Source organism: Podarcis bocagei, assembly GCF_964188305.1.
Source record: "Podarcis bocagei genome assembly, chromosome: 7".
NCBI classification, from domain to species: domain Eukaryota; kingdom Metazoa; phylum Chordata; class Lepidosauria; order Squamata; family Lacertidae; genus Podarcis; species Podarcis bocagei.
Window position 1 is genome coordinate 28,824,612 of NC_138132.1, and position 18,821 is coordinate 28,843,432.

Here is an 18,821-nt window from a genome sequence, read left to right on the forward strand (position 1 = left end):
GCAAGCCTTACAATATGCTAGGGATTGCTTGCTGAAAGGATATCCCACACCTCAAAAAATGAATAGTGTACTACCTTCCCACTTTGATACTGCAAGTCTCACCCACACATGCTTCTTGACGCAAAAAGCGATCAAATGAATGTACAGTGTATTCAAAGTAAAGAACACTTGAAAGACAGTACAATTTCTTTCTTTAAATATCACCTGCACAGGATTCTCCCCCCCCCCTCGTTTCTTTTGCAACCTCTTGCATTTTTGTTGCTTTGCTTTCCCAAAAGGAGCAATATTGCAGAAAAATATTTCAGATGTAAACCTGCACAACTAGTCCCATGAGACCATGGGATTTGTTTAGACTTGTTTTTCTTGAGCAGCAGACCCCCCCCCATCCTACTGGGTGGACCACATAGCAGACTATTTTGGAAGTTGAGAGAAGTTGGTGAAACTCTTAAGAGAGGGAAGATATCAGCTATTTAACTCGAAAATTATACTGGGCGCATTTACATAGCCGCAGTAGAAGGCTAGGTGAGAAGGCACAGGGTACTTCATCAGCTTGGCTTGGAGCAATTACCACTTGACTCTTCCCCTCCCCAAACAATGACCATCCCATCCGGTCATTTTATCAATTATGTAAGAACAGGTGCCTACTTTCCTTATTTTTGTTATCCCGCCCTATCATTTTCCCTTCTGCATTGTGTCTTTTAGGTTGCAAACATGTGGGCAGGGACTTTGTGTGTGTGTGTGTGTGTGTGTGTGTGTGTGTGTGTATACACAGCACCTAGAAAATGTTTGACATTTTATAAATGAATAAAGTCCTCTGATGAATCTAAATAGTTCCTTGGATCCCAGATTTTAAATGAATATGCACCAGCTCAGTATAGATGTCTAAACTTTTCAAATTAACAGATACCAACACAATACTAAATAATAATAATAATAATAAATCCAGCTCTAGAACTGGCTGTAGTAGAAATAATATTATTTTTAGTAATGATACTTAGCATTTATGTAATGTTTTTAAAGCATTCAAAGTCCTCCACATACATTTACACATGAAGCTTTACAACAGCTCTTTAAAGCATGTCAGTATATCCCCTACTGCAGCTGAGAAGAGCAGCTTGCCTACAGCCACCCTTTCAGTTTATATCTGAAGTAACATTTGAACTGGGAACTTTGGTAAGATATACAGGTGGTTAGAGAATTGGTTATGGCCAGCAAGATCAAAGTTCAAAACTCAACTTTACCATAAAGCTCACTGTGTAACCTTGGGGCAGTCACTCTCGCCCAGCCTAATCTACTTCACAGAACTGCTTTGAGGATAAGATGAATTACCCACAGTCTCTGTACATCCCCTTGAGTTCAATGAATCACAGAATCATAGAATTGTAGAGTTGGAAGGGACCCCAAGGTCCAGCAGCAGGAGCACAACAGAAGCATCCTCTGGATAGAAAGCTCAATCCTGCTAAATTTTAGATTTTGGCTGTTCTAGAAACACCACCAATCTTTCACCCTCCCCACCCCCCCCAAAAAAAATCAAGCAAGAGCTTTAGTTAAAAGTAAAACACAAAAACAAAAAACCACCATTCCTAGAAATGAAAAAGTCAGCTAGCAACAAGCATTCAAATTTACAGGGCTGTGGACATTAATAATTCTAATAATTGGAAAAGGGTAATTATTTTTGGACGTCCTTACAGAATCTTATGTTTCTGTTTCACAACCTGAAATACTGTAAGTGAATATATCTCCTAATTGGTAGTTACTAATAAGCAACGACTTCTCACAATCCCTTAGCATTAGCTGCTTTATACCAAACCTCATACAGGCAGAGATATTATGCATCCACCTCAGCTGGAAGCCAGTGCAATCTACTCTAGAAATATGACGACAGAGAAAGCTGATAGCTTATTCAACATGCTACTGTTTATCACAAACATCAATGTGAACAGGCAAGTCTGACAATGTAATACAGACCTGCAACACTTTCCTCAAGTGACCTACTAATCAACAGCATTTTGTCTTTCTGACACACTTTATCAGATCCTCTTTGGGCCTGGGAGTCTTTTCCTTTCACCCTCAGGCAACTGTGCTGTGTTCATCCACCCCCAACATCTCTGCAGGAATATTCAAAATAAAGCCAACAAACCTATTTTGCTATCGGCAGGGAAAAATAAAACACAAGGAATATATTCTGCTGCATTAGGATTTAAGAAATGCAGGAAAAAGGCTAAAGTCACAAATTAATCTGCTTAATAAATTAACCAAATGTCTGTAGCACATGCTGACCAGCTTACACATGTTCAACAGGCAAGCTGACTGTATTAGCCTCATATTTGCAGAAAGGGCATAACTGCTAAATTAAAATAAACTGCTGTGACCTTCCAAAGCAGGATCCACAAAGCTGAAGCCACACCACCACACACTGGGAGCAGGGGCCATGTTCCTATGGCTTACACAACCCTCTGTAGTACATATGTGATCAGCACTGGCTTTTGCTGTTATTCCCTAGCATGTGCAAAGGACACAGTCTCCTTGGTCTTTTCCTTCCATTATTTTTAAAACATGTAACCATCTTTCACTGCCATCCCCTCCAGATGTTCTGAGACTCCAACTTCCATCAGTTGAAGATAGCAAAACAATGTTTTGTAGCCCAACACTTCTGGAGGGCATAAAGTTGAGAAAAGCTGATCTGCATAAGCTTGAGCTCAAATGGGCCAGCTTGTAATACTCATAGCTAACAAAGAGAATTTACACTTCAGTGGCTAGTTCTACACACAGGTAAATTAACATTAAATTGTTTGGAGGCCCAAACCCCACCTCTGATAAAATCCTGCTGCTTGCTGTACAGTAAGCAAAGTAACAGAGAAGCACTGTTCTGGTGTTTGTGTGTAAAACTGTATACACATGTATTAAAGTAATTAATGTTCTTAAGCAATCACTTATGCTATCTTTTTATAACAAAATTGTGACTTCAATTGGGCAAAGTCTTTGAGGAAAACCAATTTCTCATGGTTTAGTCTTGTCCCAATTTACGGTATTCTTTAAGATGGCCATTTATGGACGTATCCAGGATTTTTGTATGGGGGGGTAGGCCTTTTGTTAGGGGGGCAGAACCTTAGTTTGTTATGTATTTTAACTTATTTTCATTGATTTGGGGGAACAGCTATGCCCATGTGGTTAAGTCAGTGGCTACTGTGAAGGCAGAAGTCATACACTGCATAACATTGGGTATTAAGCTGAAGTTTTGCTTGGTCTCTTTTCCAAGTCTCAATAAAAACATAGTTTCTTAGGCTTTGTCAATGACAACTGCAATTTTGTCTGCCAAAATCTCACATCTATTAGGCCCCTTGTAATTGTACAAACTGACAGCATAACAGCACTTCTGCAAGTTGTGCATAATTTTAACACCTGATGAACCAGAAACTGTGAGTCCTGGCTGTAAGAAGTAAATAGAGCAAGGTAAATAGAGATGGCTCTAGCCAACAGTCATTTCTCTAACTTAAAAAAGAAGCTCCCCAAGACCTATTTAATAGCAGATGGGAAATAGCCATGGAAAATCCTGAGACCCACTCACCAGAGAAGATGAACATCATTGCCTTTCACTCTGACACAGCTTTAAAAATAAGTCACCACACAAAAACGGAAGACGACACAAAAAGAAAGTGAAATAACACAACTTGGGAAGGAGGTGTGAATCAGAGCATCTCCTGAATAGATATGAGTATTCGCAAAGCAGGCAAGAACATATCAGGCAAACTTTTCATTCATGAAGCGATATAATATAGCATAGTGTGACGGGACTGAGAGAAACATTAAGATGAGCACAGAAAAGGTTAAATGAAAAAGGGATAGTGGCCTAAGAAGAGACATCACAAGGAGAAGAAGTCAGTCATTTGAAAGACTGTTTGGAAGTCCTAAGGGGCAGGAAGGGGCTTCAGTGTTAAAAAACATGTTTTGATCACATACTTGTGGGAGTATTCAGCATATATTCAATAAGAGGGCACAGTGGGAAGGTAGTTAGGGACATGGGAAGAAATTGCGGCAATAAAAACAAATGCAAGGGAGAATCTGAGAGCCTATCTGGTGTGGGGTAAAAGAGGACTGCCAGTTTCTGGAGGGCCTTCCTCGTTGCTGTGAAAGGTGTGTTAGAGGAAGATATGTGCGTGGGGGGGTGTCCTTTGGAGCACATGGGGAATCTGTGGCCCTCCAGATATTGTTGGACTACAACTCATGTCATCCTTGACCACTGGACACACTGGTTTAGTCTGGGTGGGGGAAGCATAATGAATGGGGAAGTTGTGGGTCTGTCATGGCACAGAAGGTAGAGAACTCTTAAGGGTAGGACTATTAATGTGCAAATGCATAGCCAGTGGAATGGGGGTCTTCAGCAGAATTTGCGAGGGCAGGGTTTGAGAGTCAGGCCTGTCACTGTAAAAGTGGCTCAAATGAGTATGGGGTAAGTGGGATCTCTGTCAGTGAGGACAAGGACACAGTGGGTGGATGACTCTTAACAGCAAGAATTGTCAGTATGTGTCTAGGATACAGTGCATTGTGTGAGGGGATCCTAGGGAAAGTATCAATCTGTGTGGGGTAGACTCTTAAGAGGAGGGCTGTCAATGCAGGGCAGGGTTGAGCACTGTGGTAGGAAGTTTGATTGGATAGGACAAGCAGGAATAGAAGTATGACAATCACTGAAGAGGATGGCAAATGAACTGCAGTCTGACAAATATATCAATAGAAATACAAAGGAGGAAAAATAATAGTGGAAGCCTAAAGGACCTTTGAGTTAATAATAATAATAATATCTTTATTGTCATTGAGGGTAGGTGCAAGGCCACACAACTGAAGTGGGGTGGGGCTTCAGAATACAGCACCAATCTAGAGTAGCATGAGTGACAAAACTGAGAGCAAACAGGACTACCACTCTATGGAAAGTGTGACTTCAAAGTAAAATATAAATGAGGAAACTCTTAAGGGCAAGAATAGTTGTGGGTGCCCAACTGATGGGTGTGATTGCATTCTAGGGAAAGGTATTCATCTATGTGGAGAAAAACAGTGAATGGAGGCCACTAAGTGTAGGGTAGTCAATGTAACTGAAACCACAACTGGGGTGAGAACATCAAATGAAGGTGTGGGAGCAAAATGACTGGAAGAGCACTAGCATTGTAGGGAAGGTTGTATGGAACGGGTTAAGAGAAAGGGATAGAGGGGGGACGATCTGTCTGGTACTGTATCTAGAAACACTTAAATTGCAAGAGTTGTGGGGCGCGGAAGAAATGGCAACTAAAGAGGAGGAGTGGTTTCAGGGAAGAGGGGTGGGGGATATTTCAAGAGAATGCAGAGCATCATTCACTTAAGCCTCTTAAAAAGAGAAAGGGTATGTGTGTTGTTAGAGAGATCACAGAGGAAAGCTTCCCACAATTGGGAGAAGGGGAACCAAGTTCTAAAGACAACTATCTTGGGGCAGGTGGAAATTGAGCCAGAAGTGAAGCTTCTGAGGCCACAAAGCATTTGTGTGTGTGTTACTAAATAGTTTGTCATTACAGAGGAGGCAGGTTTAGTCGTTGTCTGAGGACTATCCCTGCCTCCGGGTCTGGTCCTGTCCGAATGGATACTAGAATCAGCAAGGGATACCCACGTGACCTGAAGGTGCTGCTGTGCAATGCCAGGTCAATGATTCGTAAGACCACTGCCATCCATGACTTGATCATGGATGGAGGATTTGACCTGGCATGTGTAACAGAGACTTGGTTGGATGAAGCAGATGGGCCTGTCCTTGCCGCTGCTTGTCCACCAGGTTTCTCTTACGCACAGCAACCCAGGTCACGTGGGCGGGGAGGGGGGGTTGCAGTGATTTTTAGGAAGTCATTAGTTTGCACCAGGCGTCCTATTGGGAAGACCCAGTTTTCTGAGTGCATGTTCTGGAAGTTGGGCAATAGGGGCAGTACAGGATTCCTTTTGGTGTACCGACCTCCCCGCTGCACCAAGGATTCCCTGCCCGAGCTGCTTCAGGTTGTGGCGGATGTTCTCCTGGAGACACCTAGCCTGGTCGTCCTAGGGGATTTTAACATCCATGCCGACACGACCTTACAAGGGGCCGCTCGGGACTTCGTGGAAAGCATGGCCTCCATGGGGCTGTCCCTGAATAAGTCTGGCCCAACCCATAGCCGTGGACATGCCTTGGACCTGGTGTTTACCTCTATGGATGTTGGTGATCTGACACTAAGTAAAAGCGAAATGAAAGAAGTGCCATGGTCAGATCACTTCCTGGTGCAACTGGACTTCTCTGTGACCCATCCCCTCTGCAGGGAGGTGGGACCAATTCGGATGGTCCGCCCCCGCCACTTAATGGATCCAAATGGTTTCCAGAGAGTGGTAGGGGATGCTTTATCCCATGTTGATGGCCTTTCAGCCGATTCCCTGGTGGCCCGCTGGAATGTGGAGTTAACCAGGGCTATTGACTGTTTGGCTCCGAAGCGCCCTCTCCGATTGCATGGAGCCCGGACAGCCCCGTGGTTTTCCACGGATCTGAGGGCAATGAAACAATCGTTGAGACGGCTAGAGCGCCGGTGGCGGATAACTCATTCCGAATCTGACCGGACACAGGTTAGAGCTCAACGTCAAGCCTACCAAGTGGCGATAGCGACGGCAAAGAAGAATTTCTTCACCGCCTCTATTGCATCTGCAGAAAACAGCAGCAGGAGACTTTTTCAGGTGGTTCACAATTTAGCGGAACCACCTGCAACATCGGGGCCCAGTACGGGCCACATGTTCTCCTGCAATGATTTTGCAAAGTTTTTTGCAGATAAAATCGCCCAGATTCGGGAAGAAGTAGACTCCACCGTGGGAGCAGGGCCGGGGCGGGAGAGTGCTAGAGTTCTGTCTAGTCAAGTTGAGTGGGATCAATTTCAATCTGTTACCTCCGAGGATGTGGACAGGCTGCTTGGACGAGTGAAACCAACCACCTGTCTCCTGGATCCTTGCCCATCCTGGCTTATAAAAGCTAGCCGGGAAGGACTGGGCGATGGGCTTCGTGGGGTGGTGAATGCTTCCCTCCGTGAGGGAGCCTTCCCAGACCCGCTGAAAGAGGCGGTTATTAAACCGCTTCTTAAAAAACCATCTTTAGATGCGGCCACGATGGCCAACTATCGCCCAGTCTCAAATCTTCCATTCCTGGGCAAGGTGATTGAGCGAGTGGTTGCTGAACAACTCCAGGCACGCCTGGAAGAAGCGGACCATTTGGATCCCTTCCAGTCGGGATTCAGGCCTCATCATGGGACTGAAACTGCCTTGGTCGCACTGGTTGATGATCTCCGGCGGGCTAGGGACAAAGGTGAGAGCTGTTTCCTAGTTCTGCTGGATCTCTCAGCGGCGTTTGATACCATCGACCATAGCATCCTTCTGGACCGTCTTGAGGGGCTGGGAGCTGGGGGCACTGTTATACAGTGGTTCCGCTCCTTCCTCCTGGGCCGTGTTCAGAAAGTGGTGGTGGGGGATGAGTGTTCAGACCCTTGGGCCCTCACTTGTGGGGTGCCTCAGGGTTCTGTCCTCTCCCCCATGCTTTTTAACATCTATATGAAGCCGCTGGGAGAGATCATCAGGAGGTTTGGGCTGGGTGTTCATCAGTATGCGGATGACACCCAGCTCTACCTCTCTTTTAAATCAGAACCAGTGAAGGCGGTGAAGGTCCTGTGTGAGTGTCTGGAGGCGGTTGGAGGATGGATGGCGGCTAACAGATTGAGGTTGAATCCTGACAAGACAGAAGTACTGTTTTTGGGGGACAGGAGGCGGGCAGGTGTGGAGGATTCCCTGGTCCTGAATGGGGTAACTGTGCCCCTGAAGGACCAGGTGCGCAGCCTGGGAGTCATTTTGGACTCACAGCTGTCCATGGAGGCACAGGTCAAATCTGTGTCCAGGGCAGCTGTTTACCAGCTCCATCTGGTACGTAGGCTGAGACCCTATCTGCCTGCGGACTGTCTCGCCAGAGTGGTGCATGCTCTGGTTATCTCCCGCTTGGACTACTGCAATGCGCTCTACGTGGGGCTACCTTTGAAGGTGACGCGGAAACTACAACTAATCCAGAATGCGGCAGCTAGACTGGTGACTGGGAGCGGCCGCCGAGACCATATAACACCGGTCTTGAAAGACCTGCATTGGCTCCCAGTACGTTTCCGAGCACAATTCAAAGTGTTGGTGCTGACCTTTAAAGCCCTAAACGGCCTCGGTCCAGTATACCTGAAGGAGCGTCTCCACCCCCATCAGTCTGCCCGGACGCTGAGGTCCAGCGCCGAGGGCCTTCTGGCGGTTCCCTCACTGCGAGAAGCAAAGCTACAGGGAACCAGGCAGAGGGCCTTCTCGGTAGTGGCGCCCGCCCTGTGGAACACCCTTCCAGCAGATGTCAAAGCGATAAACAACTACCTGACATTCAGGAGACATCTTAAGGCAGCCCTGTTCAGGGAAGTTTTTAACGTGTGACATGTTACTGTATTTTTGGTTTTTATGGAAGCCGCCCAGAGTGGCTGGGGAGGCCCAGCCAGATGGGCGGGGTATAAATAATAAATTATTATTATTATTATTATTATTGTCCCGTCTTTGTTGCAGCATTAAAAATACAATAATTATCAGCAATGATTTGGAGACATTCCAACGGATACATGGGAAAATAAAGTGTAAGAACAAGTAGCCTGTGTGTGTGTTTGCACACACACTGGGGTAGGGGCTAGGTTGTGGCTTCACAAGAGAGTAATGGGATGGGAAATCTGTCAACAGAGATTGCCCCAGTGAAAGCCTCAAAGCAAGAGTTGCCAGTGTAGATGTGAGTATAGACAAAGTGTGGGGAACTTTTGGCCCAGCAAGCTTGGCCAATGGTCAGGGATGATGCAAGTTGTAGTGCTCACCACATCTGGTATAGAGGGAAAGGGAGGTTTCTAGAGGAAGGGTTCCCAATGTGAGGCATGGGCGGGCGGGCAGGGAGAGAAGGCTCCTAAGCATCAGTCTTCTACTTATGGGTCACATCCCACTATTGTGCTGCAGCCTGACTTAAGAGCAGCAAGGGCTATCATACAGAGGCAGTAAAATGAAAGAAGGCGCCCCCAATGCATGTCTGCAGGATCGGTGCCAACCCCAAGTCTGAGCGGACTCTGTGGGGGGCAGAAACGTGGGAGAGAGACGTTGCTTCAGAGCAAGGCTGAGGAGAGATCCGAGGTAACTATTAAGCGAGAGAGAGAGAAGACAAGGCCCACTCAGGGCTACCCCAAAGCGTTTTGAAGGGAGGAGAGAGAAGTGTCGGGCGTCGTGGGAGGGGGCTTCTTTTGCTTCTTCTGAAGACAATGGCCCAGAGCGCCAAAGAAGCGGGGCCCTGAGGGCGGACAAAGGGCGGGAAGTGGCTGCATGAGGGGAGAAGCAATTGGGGTGTGTGGAGGAGATAATGAAGGGGGGGCGTGTGAAAGTGGTGCGCGTGTGCGTTTCTGTGGGGATGAGGGGAGTCCCGCCAAGCTCGCCTGTCCTCCTCCGTGTGAGGAGGAAGAGGAGGAGGAAGCCCCGTCGGGGGATGAGGCGGCGAAGGAGCCCCCTCCCCTGCTTCACCTCAAAGCCAAAAGGAGGGAAGGAGGGACCGGCGAGGCTCCCTCGATGCCACTGACAGGCCGGGGCGGGGCGAGGCAGGTGCGGGCCATACCTGCCGTAGATGCCCTCAGTGATGCGGTTCCGCTTCAGCGGCCGCCGGAGTTTGCTGCAGTCGGCGCTCCGGCGCTTCATCCTCCCGTCCGGCCCGGCGAGACCCAACCCGGCCTGGCCCGGCGGTGGTGGTGGCGCCTGCTGCTGCTGCTGCTGCCCCCCGTCGCTGCCGCCGCCTCCTTCTCCGCTCCTGCCCCGCCCGGGTCACAGCGACAACATCCAAGCCTGTCCGAGGGACCCGCCGGAGGGAGTCTCAGCGGGTCTCCGGGTCTGGGTTTTTTTGTTGTTGTTTTTTTGGCTCGCCTTTTCCCCCCGTCCCCGTTTTCTTTCTCCCTCCTTTTTTTCTCCCCCCGCCCGACTAGGAAACAAAGAAATAAAAAATAATTTCAGATCTGTCCCTCCCCGCCGCCGCGTCCCCGCGCGCAGCCTCCGCGCCCTGCCCCGCCTCCTTTCAGGCACAAGCCAATCGGCGGGAGGCATAACATGAGGTCGACGGACGAGCGAATCAATCAACATGGGGCTAGAGGGTAGAGAGGCGGGCGGCAGAACCAATGAGGAGATCGACGCTTCTGGTCCCGCCCTTTTCTAGAATGACGAGTCCCGCCCAGCAGGGAGAACGGCGTCCAGAGCAGCCCGTGAAAGTAAGGATTTGTTAAATTGATGGCGAGGCTACCCAATCGTTGAATAGTTGGTACCAAAGTAGGAGGAGCAGCCTAGCTATCCCCCAATGAAAGAAAGGAGCTTTTTTGTATCCCGCCTTTAGCTTTGACATTTAGGTACGGGCCCCTATGGTTTGATTGGCGGGGCTACTGGCCAATAAAACCCCGAGTAAAAGGCTCGCGTAATCCAAGGACCAAAGGTAAAAAGAGGCAAAGAATGGTGATCCCGCTGCATTCTAACACAGCTCGCTCACAGTCCCGCCCTCCAGCTTGACTGACAGGCTATGTATCCAATAAATTTCTGACTTGAATAAATGGTGTTAAGGAGGACCAATAGAGAATGCGAGAGGTGAGACTGGGTGTAACGGCTAAGTAAAGTGACACGGGAAACTGAGTCTTGGCCAATCAAAGAAGACCTTTCTTCCCTGACAGGCATTTGTTAAGGTAGCAGCAGTAGCTGCTGCTCTCTGCCAAGGGAGGAGCTGGGTGTATTCCTAGTTACCAGCCAGGTTTTGTTATGTGGGTAAATATTTTGCCAGTTGAGAAAATGCTGTTATGCCCCAGGCCCTGAGCGTTTTTTGCTTTGAAGTAAGTCCCATGCAGTTTGCCTCGCGTGTGAAAGCGATTATAAAGCATCGCAGCTTGACAGCCCGATCCTATCCTGTGCATGTCTACTCAGGGGCAAGGCTGCATGCCTATTCATGCTTTTCTGGAGGTAAGTCCCATTAAATACAGCAATGCTCGCCTCTGAGTAGACATGCCTAGGACGTGGCAGCGTCAGAAGAGAAGAACTGCATCATGGGAAGGCACCTTGTTTAATCTTTTTAATGAGTTTTTATGTTCCTCTTTCCTCCTGCAAATGGAGCTGCCCTAAGTGGCCAACAACAATCGATAGAGCAGTAATAAGTCATCAGTAAAACCCAGAAGTTTATAGCCCGCTTAGCTCCAGACTAAGACTGCAACCCTGAACACATTTACAAAGAAAGTCCCATTGAATTCAATGGAGCTTATTCCCAGGTGAGTGGGGCTAGGATTGCATCCTGTAAGAATGTTATAAACACTTGGGGAGAATAATACAGTTTGATTTCCCTGTGGAAGGGGCTGCCACTTGCTGATTATGGCAGCGTCAGTACAGAAAAGGCCTTCCAATGATACAACAGCTTTAAGGGAACTCAGCAGGTCTGAATCTAGCCAGGCCTAGATAAGAGGCTTCCTTGGGTTCCATGACTGAAGAAGAGTGAGATACAGAAAAGTAATCAATAAGTAACCCGTGTATGGACAAAATAGAAACAAGCTAATTATCATTAAAATATTTATTTAGTGGCCGGGAGGCTTTTCTCACAGCGTCTGTAGGTGGCTTACAGTCAATAACACAAATGGAAATGTTTCTGCTTCAAACAAGGATACTGTTATGAGTTTGCAGAGGGTAGGCTGTATGCTTGAGCCCCCTTCCAAGTCTTAGATCCAGCGTGAATGCAATTCCTGGAATAGCCAGGCTAGCTCCCTGGTGAGGTAATGACCACCTTATGTATGAGCCATTAAGGTAACAAAGGAAGTGGCTCTGTGTCAGATAACGAATGTACCTCAAAACTCTGGTTGTTAGAAATGCAACGGCAGAGTTGTGGTAGGTAATGTAGAAGCCAGCAGGCTGTGCAGCTAGGAGACAGGGCTATGCCAGATTTCTGCTGGAATCCAAGGCCGTGGCTATAGGAGAAGCAAGATCAGCTGTGAACCCCTCCATTGTAGGCTCAGGTGGTATATATGTGTAGATAAACAACACATCACAAAGACACCACAGTCTCTGCTGTCCCCTCATTCAAAAGGAAGCCTGGAACCCCTGGAATCTTGCACCACTCGGGAGATTGGGATGGTGTGCAACAACACTTTTCCTCCATTGGGGATAGGAGAATTTTGGTTTTTCTGTTTCTCATTTTTCCAAACTCAAGTTCAGTTCTCCACGGCCTCTGCCCGGTATACCTGAAGGAGCGTCTCCATCCCCATCGCTCAGCCCAGACACTGAGGTCCTTCTGGCAGTTTCCTCACTGTGAAAGTGAGGTTACAGGGAACCCAGGCAGAGGGCCTTCTTGGTACTGTCGCCCGCCTTGTGGAATGCCCTCCCATCAGATGTCAAGGAAATAAACAACTATCTGACTTTTAGAAAACATCTGAAGGCAGCCCTGTTTAGGGAAGCTTTTAATGTTAGATGTTTTATTGTGTTTTTAATATTCTGTTGGAAGCCGCCCAGAGTGGCTGGGGAAACCCAGCCAGGTGGGCAGGGTATAAATAAATTATTATTATTATTATTTCCACATCAATTTGCAATTTTTTGTAAAATCCTTGGGAAAACTCAGCATCTTAGCGTGAATTTCTAATATGCATATTTTTGTATGCAATTTTGCCTTAAAGGTAAAGGTACCCCTGCCCGTACGGGTCAGTCGTGTCCGACTCTAGGGTTGCGATCTCATCTCGCTCTAGAGGCCGTGAGCCGGCGCCGTCCGAAGACACTTCCGGGTCATGTGGCCAGCGTGACGAAGCTGCAGCTGGCGAGCCAGCACCAGCGCAGCACACGGAAACGCCGTTTACCTTCCCGCTATAAAGCGGTACCTATTTATCTACTTGCACTTAAGAGTGCTTTCAAACTGCTAGGTGGGCAGGAGCTGGGACTGAACGACGGGAGCTCACCCCGCCGCGGGGATTCGAACCACCGACCATACGATCGGCAAGTCCTAGGCACTGAGGTTTTACCCACAGTGCCACCCGCGTCCCTAATTTTGCCTTATGTACACATTTTTGAAAGCAATTCTCCATCATATGCTGCAATTGTGTATGTTATTTTCACTAACATGCATTTTAATACACATTTTACCCTAGTACCTTTTTGGTGCACTTTACTTGGCTGGATAGCAGCATTGCAAAATTATGAGAAGTGCAAATTTCGAAAGGTGACTGTGAACTGAATCAAAATTTCTCCCCCGATCCCTAATTGAAATAAATAAATTAGTGAATGAAAGTGGTCCATACCAAGGCCTGTGACAGCACGCAGCATCCTCAGAAAGCAGAGCCCACTGATAGTGCCAGTCCCCACCCATCCAGCTGGTTTCTTGGCCCAGGCTTATGGCAGCAGCAGATGGGAAGCTGCCCATTTCAATTTTCCCATGATTGCTCCAGAGAACATCTCACTGGATTGTGCCCCTGTTACTTCACCTTTCTATTATATTCACTCCGTTCTCAATAGAGACAATGGTTTCTAGTCTCACTACAGGTATTAATTTGTTTAGGAATGCTAAGATGCTTCTACTGACATCAATCACTGCTGTTATCAATGGCCAGGGTGCTCATCTTGCATGTGCCTACAATCTTAATTGAATTGTCACTTCACTCAGCAATACTAAGATGATTGTGCTGTCTACAGTTGCAGTTGCTATGAAAGCTTATTTTGTGCACATGAAAGGTCCAGTTCAATTACCACATATTGTGGGTAGTATCTAATGCTCCCATTCCATTAGCACAAGTATTTGTGCAATGGAATTCTTTTCTGCCTGCATGCGCTCAGCAGCTTCCCCAAATCTGTTTCAAAGGGTTGGAGAAACACACAGAGAAGGTTTTAGGGGCTCATGGGGGGGGGGGGAGTTCTGCTACACAAGCAGAAATCCTTGCACTAACCTTTTTTTTTAAAAAAAAAATTATATATTGCCCTTCATCAAAAGATCTCAGAGCGGTTCACAAATGACTGACAATGCAATTTTGATGCAAGCTTGTGCTTTTGGACTCCCATCAGATGTCAAAGACATAAACAATTACCGGTATACGATTTTCTGAAGGCAGCCCTGCGTTCGGAAGTTTTTAATGTCTGATGTTTTGTTATGTTTTTTATATTCTGTTGGAAGCTGCCCAAAGGGCAACCCAGTCAGATGGGCAGAGTACAATCATTTTGACACAGAATCATAGAGTTGGAAGAGACCACAAGGGCCATCGAGTCCAACCCCCTGCCAAGCAGGAAACACCATCAGAGCACTCCTGACATATGGTTGTCAAGCCTCTGCTTAAAGACCTCCAAAGTAGGAGACTCCACCACACTCCTTGGCAGCAAATTCCACTGTCGAACAGCTCTTACTGTCAGGAAGTTCTTCCTAATGTTTAGGTGGAATCTTCTTTCTTGTAGTTTGGATCCATTGCTCCGTGTCCGCTTCTCTGGAGCAGCAGAAAACAACCTTTCTCCCTCCTCTATGTGACATCCTTTTATATATTTGAACATGGCTATCATATCACCCCTTAACCTCCTCTTCTCCAGGCTAAACATGCCCAGCTCCCTTAGCCGTTCCTCATAAGGCATCGTTTCCAGGCCTTTGACCATTTTGGTTGCCCTCCTCTGGACACGTTCCAGTTTGTCAGTGTCCTTCTTGAACTGTGGTGCCCAGAACTGGACACAGTACTCCAGGTGTGGTCTGACCAGAGCAGAATACAGTGGCACTATTACTTCCCTTGATCTAGATGCTATACTCCTATTGATGCAGCCCACTATTGATGCAGACACTTTTAAAACTTGTCTTCCTTCCCCCTCTTTCTGCGGTTCCAAAGTGGTTTCCAAATAAGATAAAACAAGAAGACGATCAATACGAAAAATTAATGGAAATAATCTGAGACTTTTGGAAAGCTCAAACAGCAACAGACTAAGATTAAAATTCACAACAGCATTTCTAAGCAACTGGTTTTGTTTAACCAAGAACATTTTTAGCAGGTGCCAAAAAGAGCACAGCGGACTTCCGGGGGCGGCGCGAAACTGTAATGGCGGTCCTCTTCGAGCTCTGAAGAGGGGCTCCGCGGAAAAGGGTCGTTCGCTGCGGCATAGCGACGACCCATCAAGATAAACCACGGGTAGAGTGAGCCCGTGGCCGTGGGACTCGGCGGGCACCAGAAGCTGCTCCGAAAACACAGAAGGGACCCCGTAAGGAGACCCGGAGTGAAGGAGGGGTAGCGGTGCTGTGAGTTCATCGCTCTTTCCGCGGAAGTGAAGCCGCGCGGCTGTTACAGATGAGCGCTGATCCTTCTTCCTAAAATCAACACCAAACTGCAAGTAACATACCCGTGAGTAAAGGGGACTAAAATTTGGCAAAGAATTTCGTAAATTTGGCTGAAAGCGGGAGACGAAAAAAGGGAAGTCCGTCTTCCGACATTGCTGACAAGATCAAAGCAAAGCTTTAAAAAGCGGAAGCGCTTGAAACGGGACTTTGGGAAGCTTTAACTTTTTCGTGCTAAAATTTGCTCTTTTTTCTGCTGAACTGAAGGTGGAAAGGGACTTTGATTATAAGAACGAGTAACGGGGGGTCTCCTTCTACCTCCCCCTCCCTTTGGGGCGATCTTTAAAGAGCCAGATCGTCGGGCTGCCGGAGAGAGAGACTGTGCTAAACTGCGGAAACAGTTGCAAACTTCGTAAAAACTTTGTTGGAGTATAATTGATACATTTGAGCAGGAAAGTTGGGATGTGATATTGTTGCAAGCACCCCCTGTGAAACTTTGTTGAACTTTAAAAGGTGCTCTGGGGGATTTTTGAATCTTTGAAGGGACTGTTGGATATTGAACTTACTGAGTCAAAAAAAATTTTGGAACTTCAATGGCGGATTACTTCCTTCTTTGTCTTTGAAACCTGGTGGCACTCCCCCTACAGGGCTTTCGGATTATAAAATCCTGGGAACTGACTTTTGTTTTGAATTCCACTTTACCGGTTGTTTATAATTGAATTTGTCTTTCCCATGGAACAATAGACAATTTGACCTTGAACACTGACAGATGTGTAATGAGTGGTGCAGGGAGAACAAGAGCATCTAAAGCTAAGGAATCTAAAGAGGCCAAGGAGAAAGAAAAGGAAAGAAAACCAGTACAATTTGTACAAACAACACTGACCCAAGGACGCCGATCGTCGGTTCCAGCTGTACTGGTGACCCAAAGGGAACAAGGGGAAACAACTGAGAAGTCTACTGAGGAAGATATGGCAGCAGGTGGGTCAGATACACTACTTAAACAAATATTGGAGCAACTATCAAGTTTAAACCAGAAGGTGGACGACCAGTCTGTGAAGATAGATAAAGCAACTTCCTCGATTCAAAAATTGACTGATCAAGTTTCCCAGCACACACAAGCCATAGAGAATTTGCAAGGAGCAACAGCGGAAAATCGGGAATTGGCTGGAGAAGCAATCCAGAAAGTGGGAGCTCTACAAAAAGAAGTGGAAGAAATAAAAGGAGAAGTTAAGCCCTGCACAAACAGGTGGGTGAACAACAAATTTATCTGTCAATGGTGGAACTGAAAAATCGCGAGAGTAACATCAAATTGAGAGGCATCCCGGAACTAGAGCAAGGAGATTTGATTGGATACTTAACACAAGAATTTTCGAAGTTCTGGGGTTTAAAGGAAGACACAGATTTTAAGATTGTCTCGGCATATAGACTGGGAAGAGTGGTAAAGAAAGATAGATCCAGAGACTGTTTGATAATTTTAAGATCAAAGGAAGAGAGGGATAAGATCCTAGGTCTTCATTTCAAAAAAGCAATTGAAATACAAGACAAAAGGGTGGAAATCTATAGAGATATCCCGAGACAGCTGTTGGATCTTAGAGCCACCTATTCAGAACTAGCAAAATTGCTGAGATACAACGCAATTCCCTATAGGTGGGAGTTTCCACAAGGACTATCCTTCACCTACAAAGAAAGGAAGGTTAAAATTAGAACACCTGAAGATAACCAAAAGTTCCTTCACGACCACGGAGAAGATCTCCAAAAAGGAGTGGATTGGCTTCCAGCGGTACCAGCACCAATATTGCCTGAAAGCGGGCCAACGCCTGCACCCTCGGGATCTGAGCAAAAGGAAGGCACCCCATCTTAAGAACGTTTAAAATAGAACAGGATGTCTCTGCAGCTACTTAGTTGGAACATAAATGGCGGGAATTCTCCGGAAAAAAGAAGGAGGATATTCCATATTTTGAAAAAAGAACAATTGGATGTAATATGCCTTCAAGAAACACATGTGACTAGGCTCCACAGGAAAGTATTAATTAATAAAAGACTGGGCCAAGAATTTATCTCATCAGACAAAGTCAAAAAAAGAGGTGTTGTAATTTATGCAAAGGAGAACCTATCACCAAAATTCTTATTTAAAGATGATCATGGAAGAATTCTCGCAATTGAAATCCAAACACAAGGGGAAAAGATTTTGATATTAGGAGTTTATGCGCCAAATGATGGAAAATCAGAATTTTATAAGAAGCTACATGAGACAATGATGGACTATTTGGACTATTCTAATATTATCGTGATGGGAGATATGAATGGGGTGGTGTCTACAAATATGGACAAATCCCAAAATCAAAACTTAACACCAGACGGCAGACTCCCTAAAACCTTTTTTGAAATGACAGACAATATGGACTTGATTGACATTTGGAGGACAAGGAACCCCTTGGGTAAAGAAGGAACCTTCTTTTCTGAGGCCCACTTGTCATGGACACGAATCGACCAAATTTGGATATCTAGAGGGCTGGCCCCGAAAACGAGAAAAGTGGAAATCTGCCCAAAAACCTGCTCCGACCATAATGCCTTAAAAATGGAATTGAGACTTTTCCCAACTGGATCCTTCAGATGGAGAATGAATGACACCTTGCTAAGAGATCAAGAGATCGTTAAGAAGGCCCAAAAAACGCTAAAGGACTACTTTGAAATAAATTTGAACACTACGGTGGAGAAAAGAATAATCTGGGACGCAAGCAAAGCTGTAATGAGAGGGTTTCTGATACAACAGAATACAATAAAGAAAAAATTTTGGAATGGAAAAAAGGAAAAAATTCTAGAGAAAATAAGTGAAGGAGAGAAAAAGCTGAGAACTAATCCGAAGTCAAAAGAGGTGCTAAGAGAGATCAAATTCCATCAAGCACAATATTCGAAACTGATTAATCAAGAGATTGAGTGGAAAATTAAACAAATGAAGCAGAGATCGTTTGAATCAGCAAATAAATGTGGAAAGTTGTTAGCTTGGCAATTGAAAAAAAGACAAAAGCTAAACACAGTCACAAACCTGGAGATTCAAGGAAAAATAGTTCAGAAACCAGAAGAAATAAGAAAGTGCTTCCACAGATACTTCAAGGAACTTTATGCACAGGGGCCTCAGAAAGAATCGGAAATAGACCAATTTTTGAGGATAAATGGACTATCCAAAATAAGTCAAGATAAAAGATCAATTCTCAACAGTAAAATAACTCAACAGGAAATTGAAGGTGCCATCCAAAATATGCAGCTTGGCAAATCTCCAGGCCCAGATGGTCTCACCTCCAAATATTATAAGATTTTGAAGGATTGTTTGATACAACCGTTGTTGGAGGTTTGCAACCAGATTATGGAGGGGAGAAGGGCACCGGAAACGTGGAAAGAAGCATTCATCACATTGATTCCCAAGTCAGAGAAGGAAAAGACTCAGCTTAAGAACTACCGTCCCATCTCACTCCTG

General features: G+C 46.0%; 2 protein-coding genes and 1 long non-coding RNA gene across 9 annotated transcripts in view; 1 reads left to right on the forward strand and 2 right to left on the reverse strand.

Annotated features, from left to right (window-relative positions):
• Positions 1 to 10,027, reverse strand: part of MACO1 (macoilin 1) — a 76,705-nt gene extending 66,678 nt beyond the window's left edge. Inside the window, exon 1 of the mRNA XM_081204067.1 lies at positions 9,671 to 10,027. Within this exon, the coding sequence (XP_081060193.1) occupies positions 9,671 to 9,750 (80 nt within the window). The 5' untranslated portion in view covers positions 9,751 to 10,027. The remainder of the gene's footprint in view (positions 1 to 9,670) is intronic.
• LOC308592560 overlaps positions 1 to 18,821 on the reverse strand; it is a 259,350-nt gene that overhangs the window by 89,525 nt on the left and 151,004 nt on the right. The window lies entirely within an intron of this gene.
• The window catches only part of LOC308592528 (RH-like protein), a 29,433-nt gene continuing 21,239 nt past the window's right edge, over positions 10,628 to 18,821 (forward strand). The window contains exon 1 of one of the 7 annotated variants that reach the window (XM_081204083.1): positions 10,628 to 10,677. In XM_081204083.1, coding sequence (XP_081060209.1) covers positions 10,643 to 10,677 — 35 coding nt within the window. In that variant the 5' untranslated portion in view covers positions 10,628 to 10,642. Of the gene's footprint in view, positions 10,678 to 10,744; positions 11,044 to 11,297; positions 11,314 to 18,821 lie in introns of those variants that run through there. The other 6 variants (XM_081204080.1, XM_081204079.1, XM_081204078.1 and 3 more) reach the window with 6 other exon arrangements.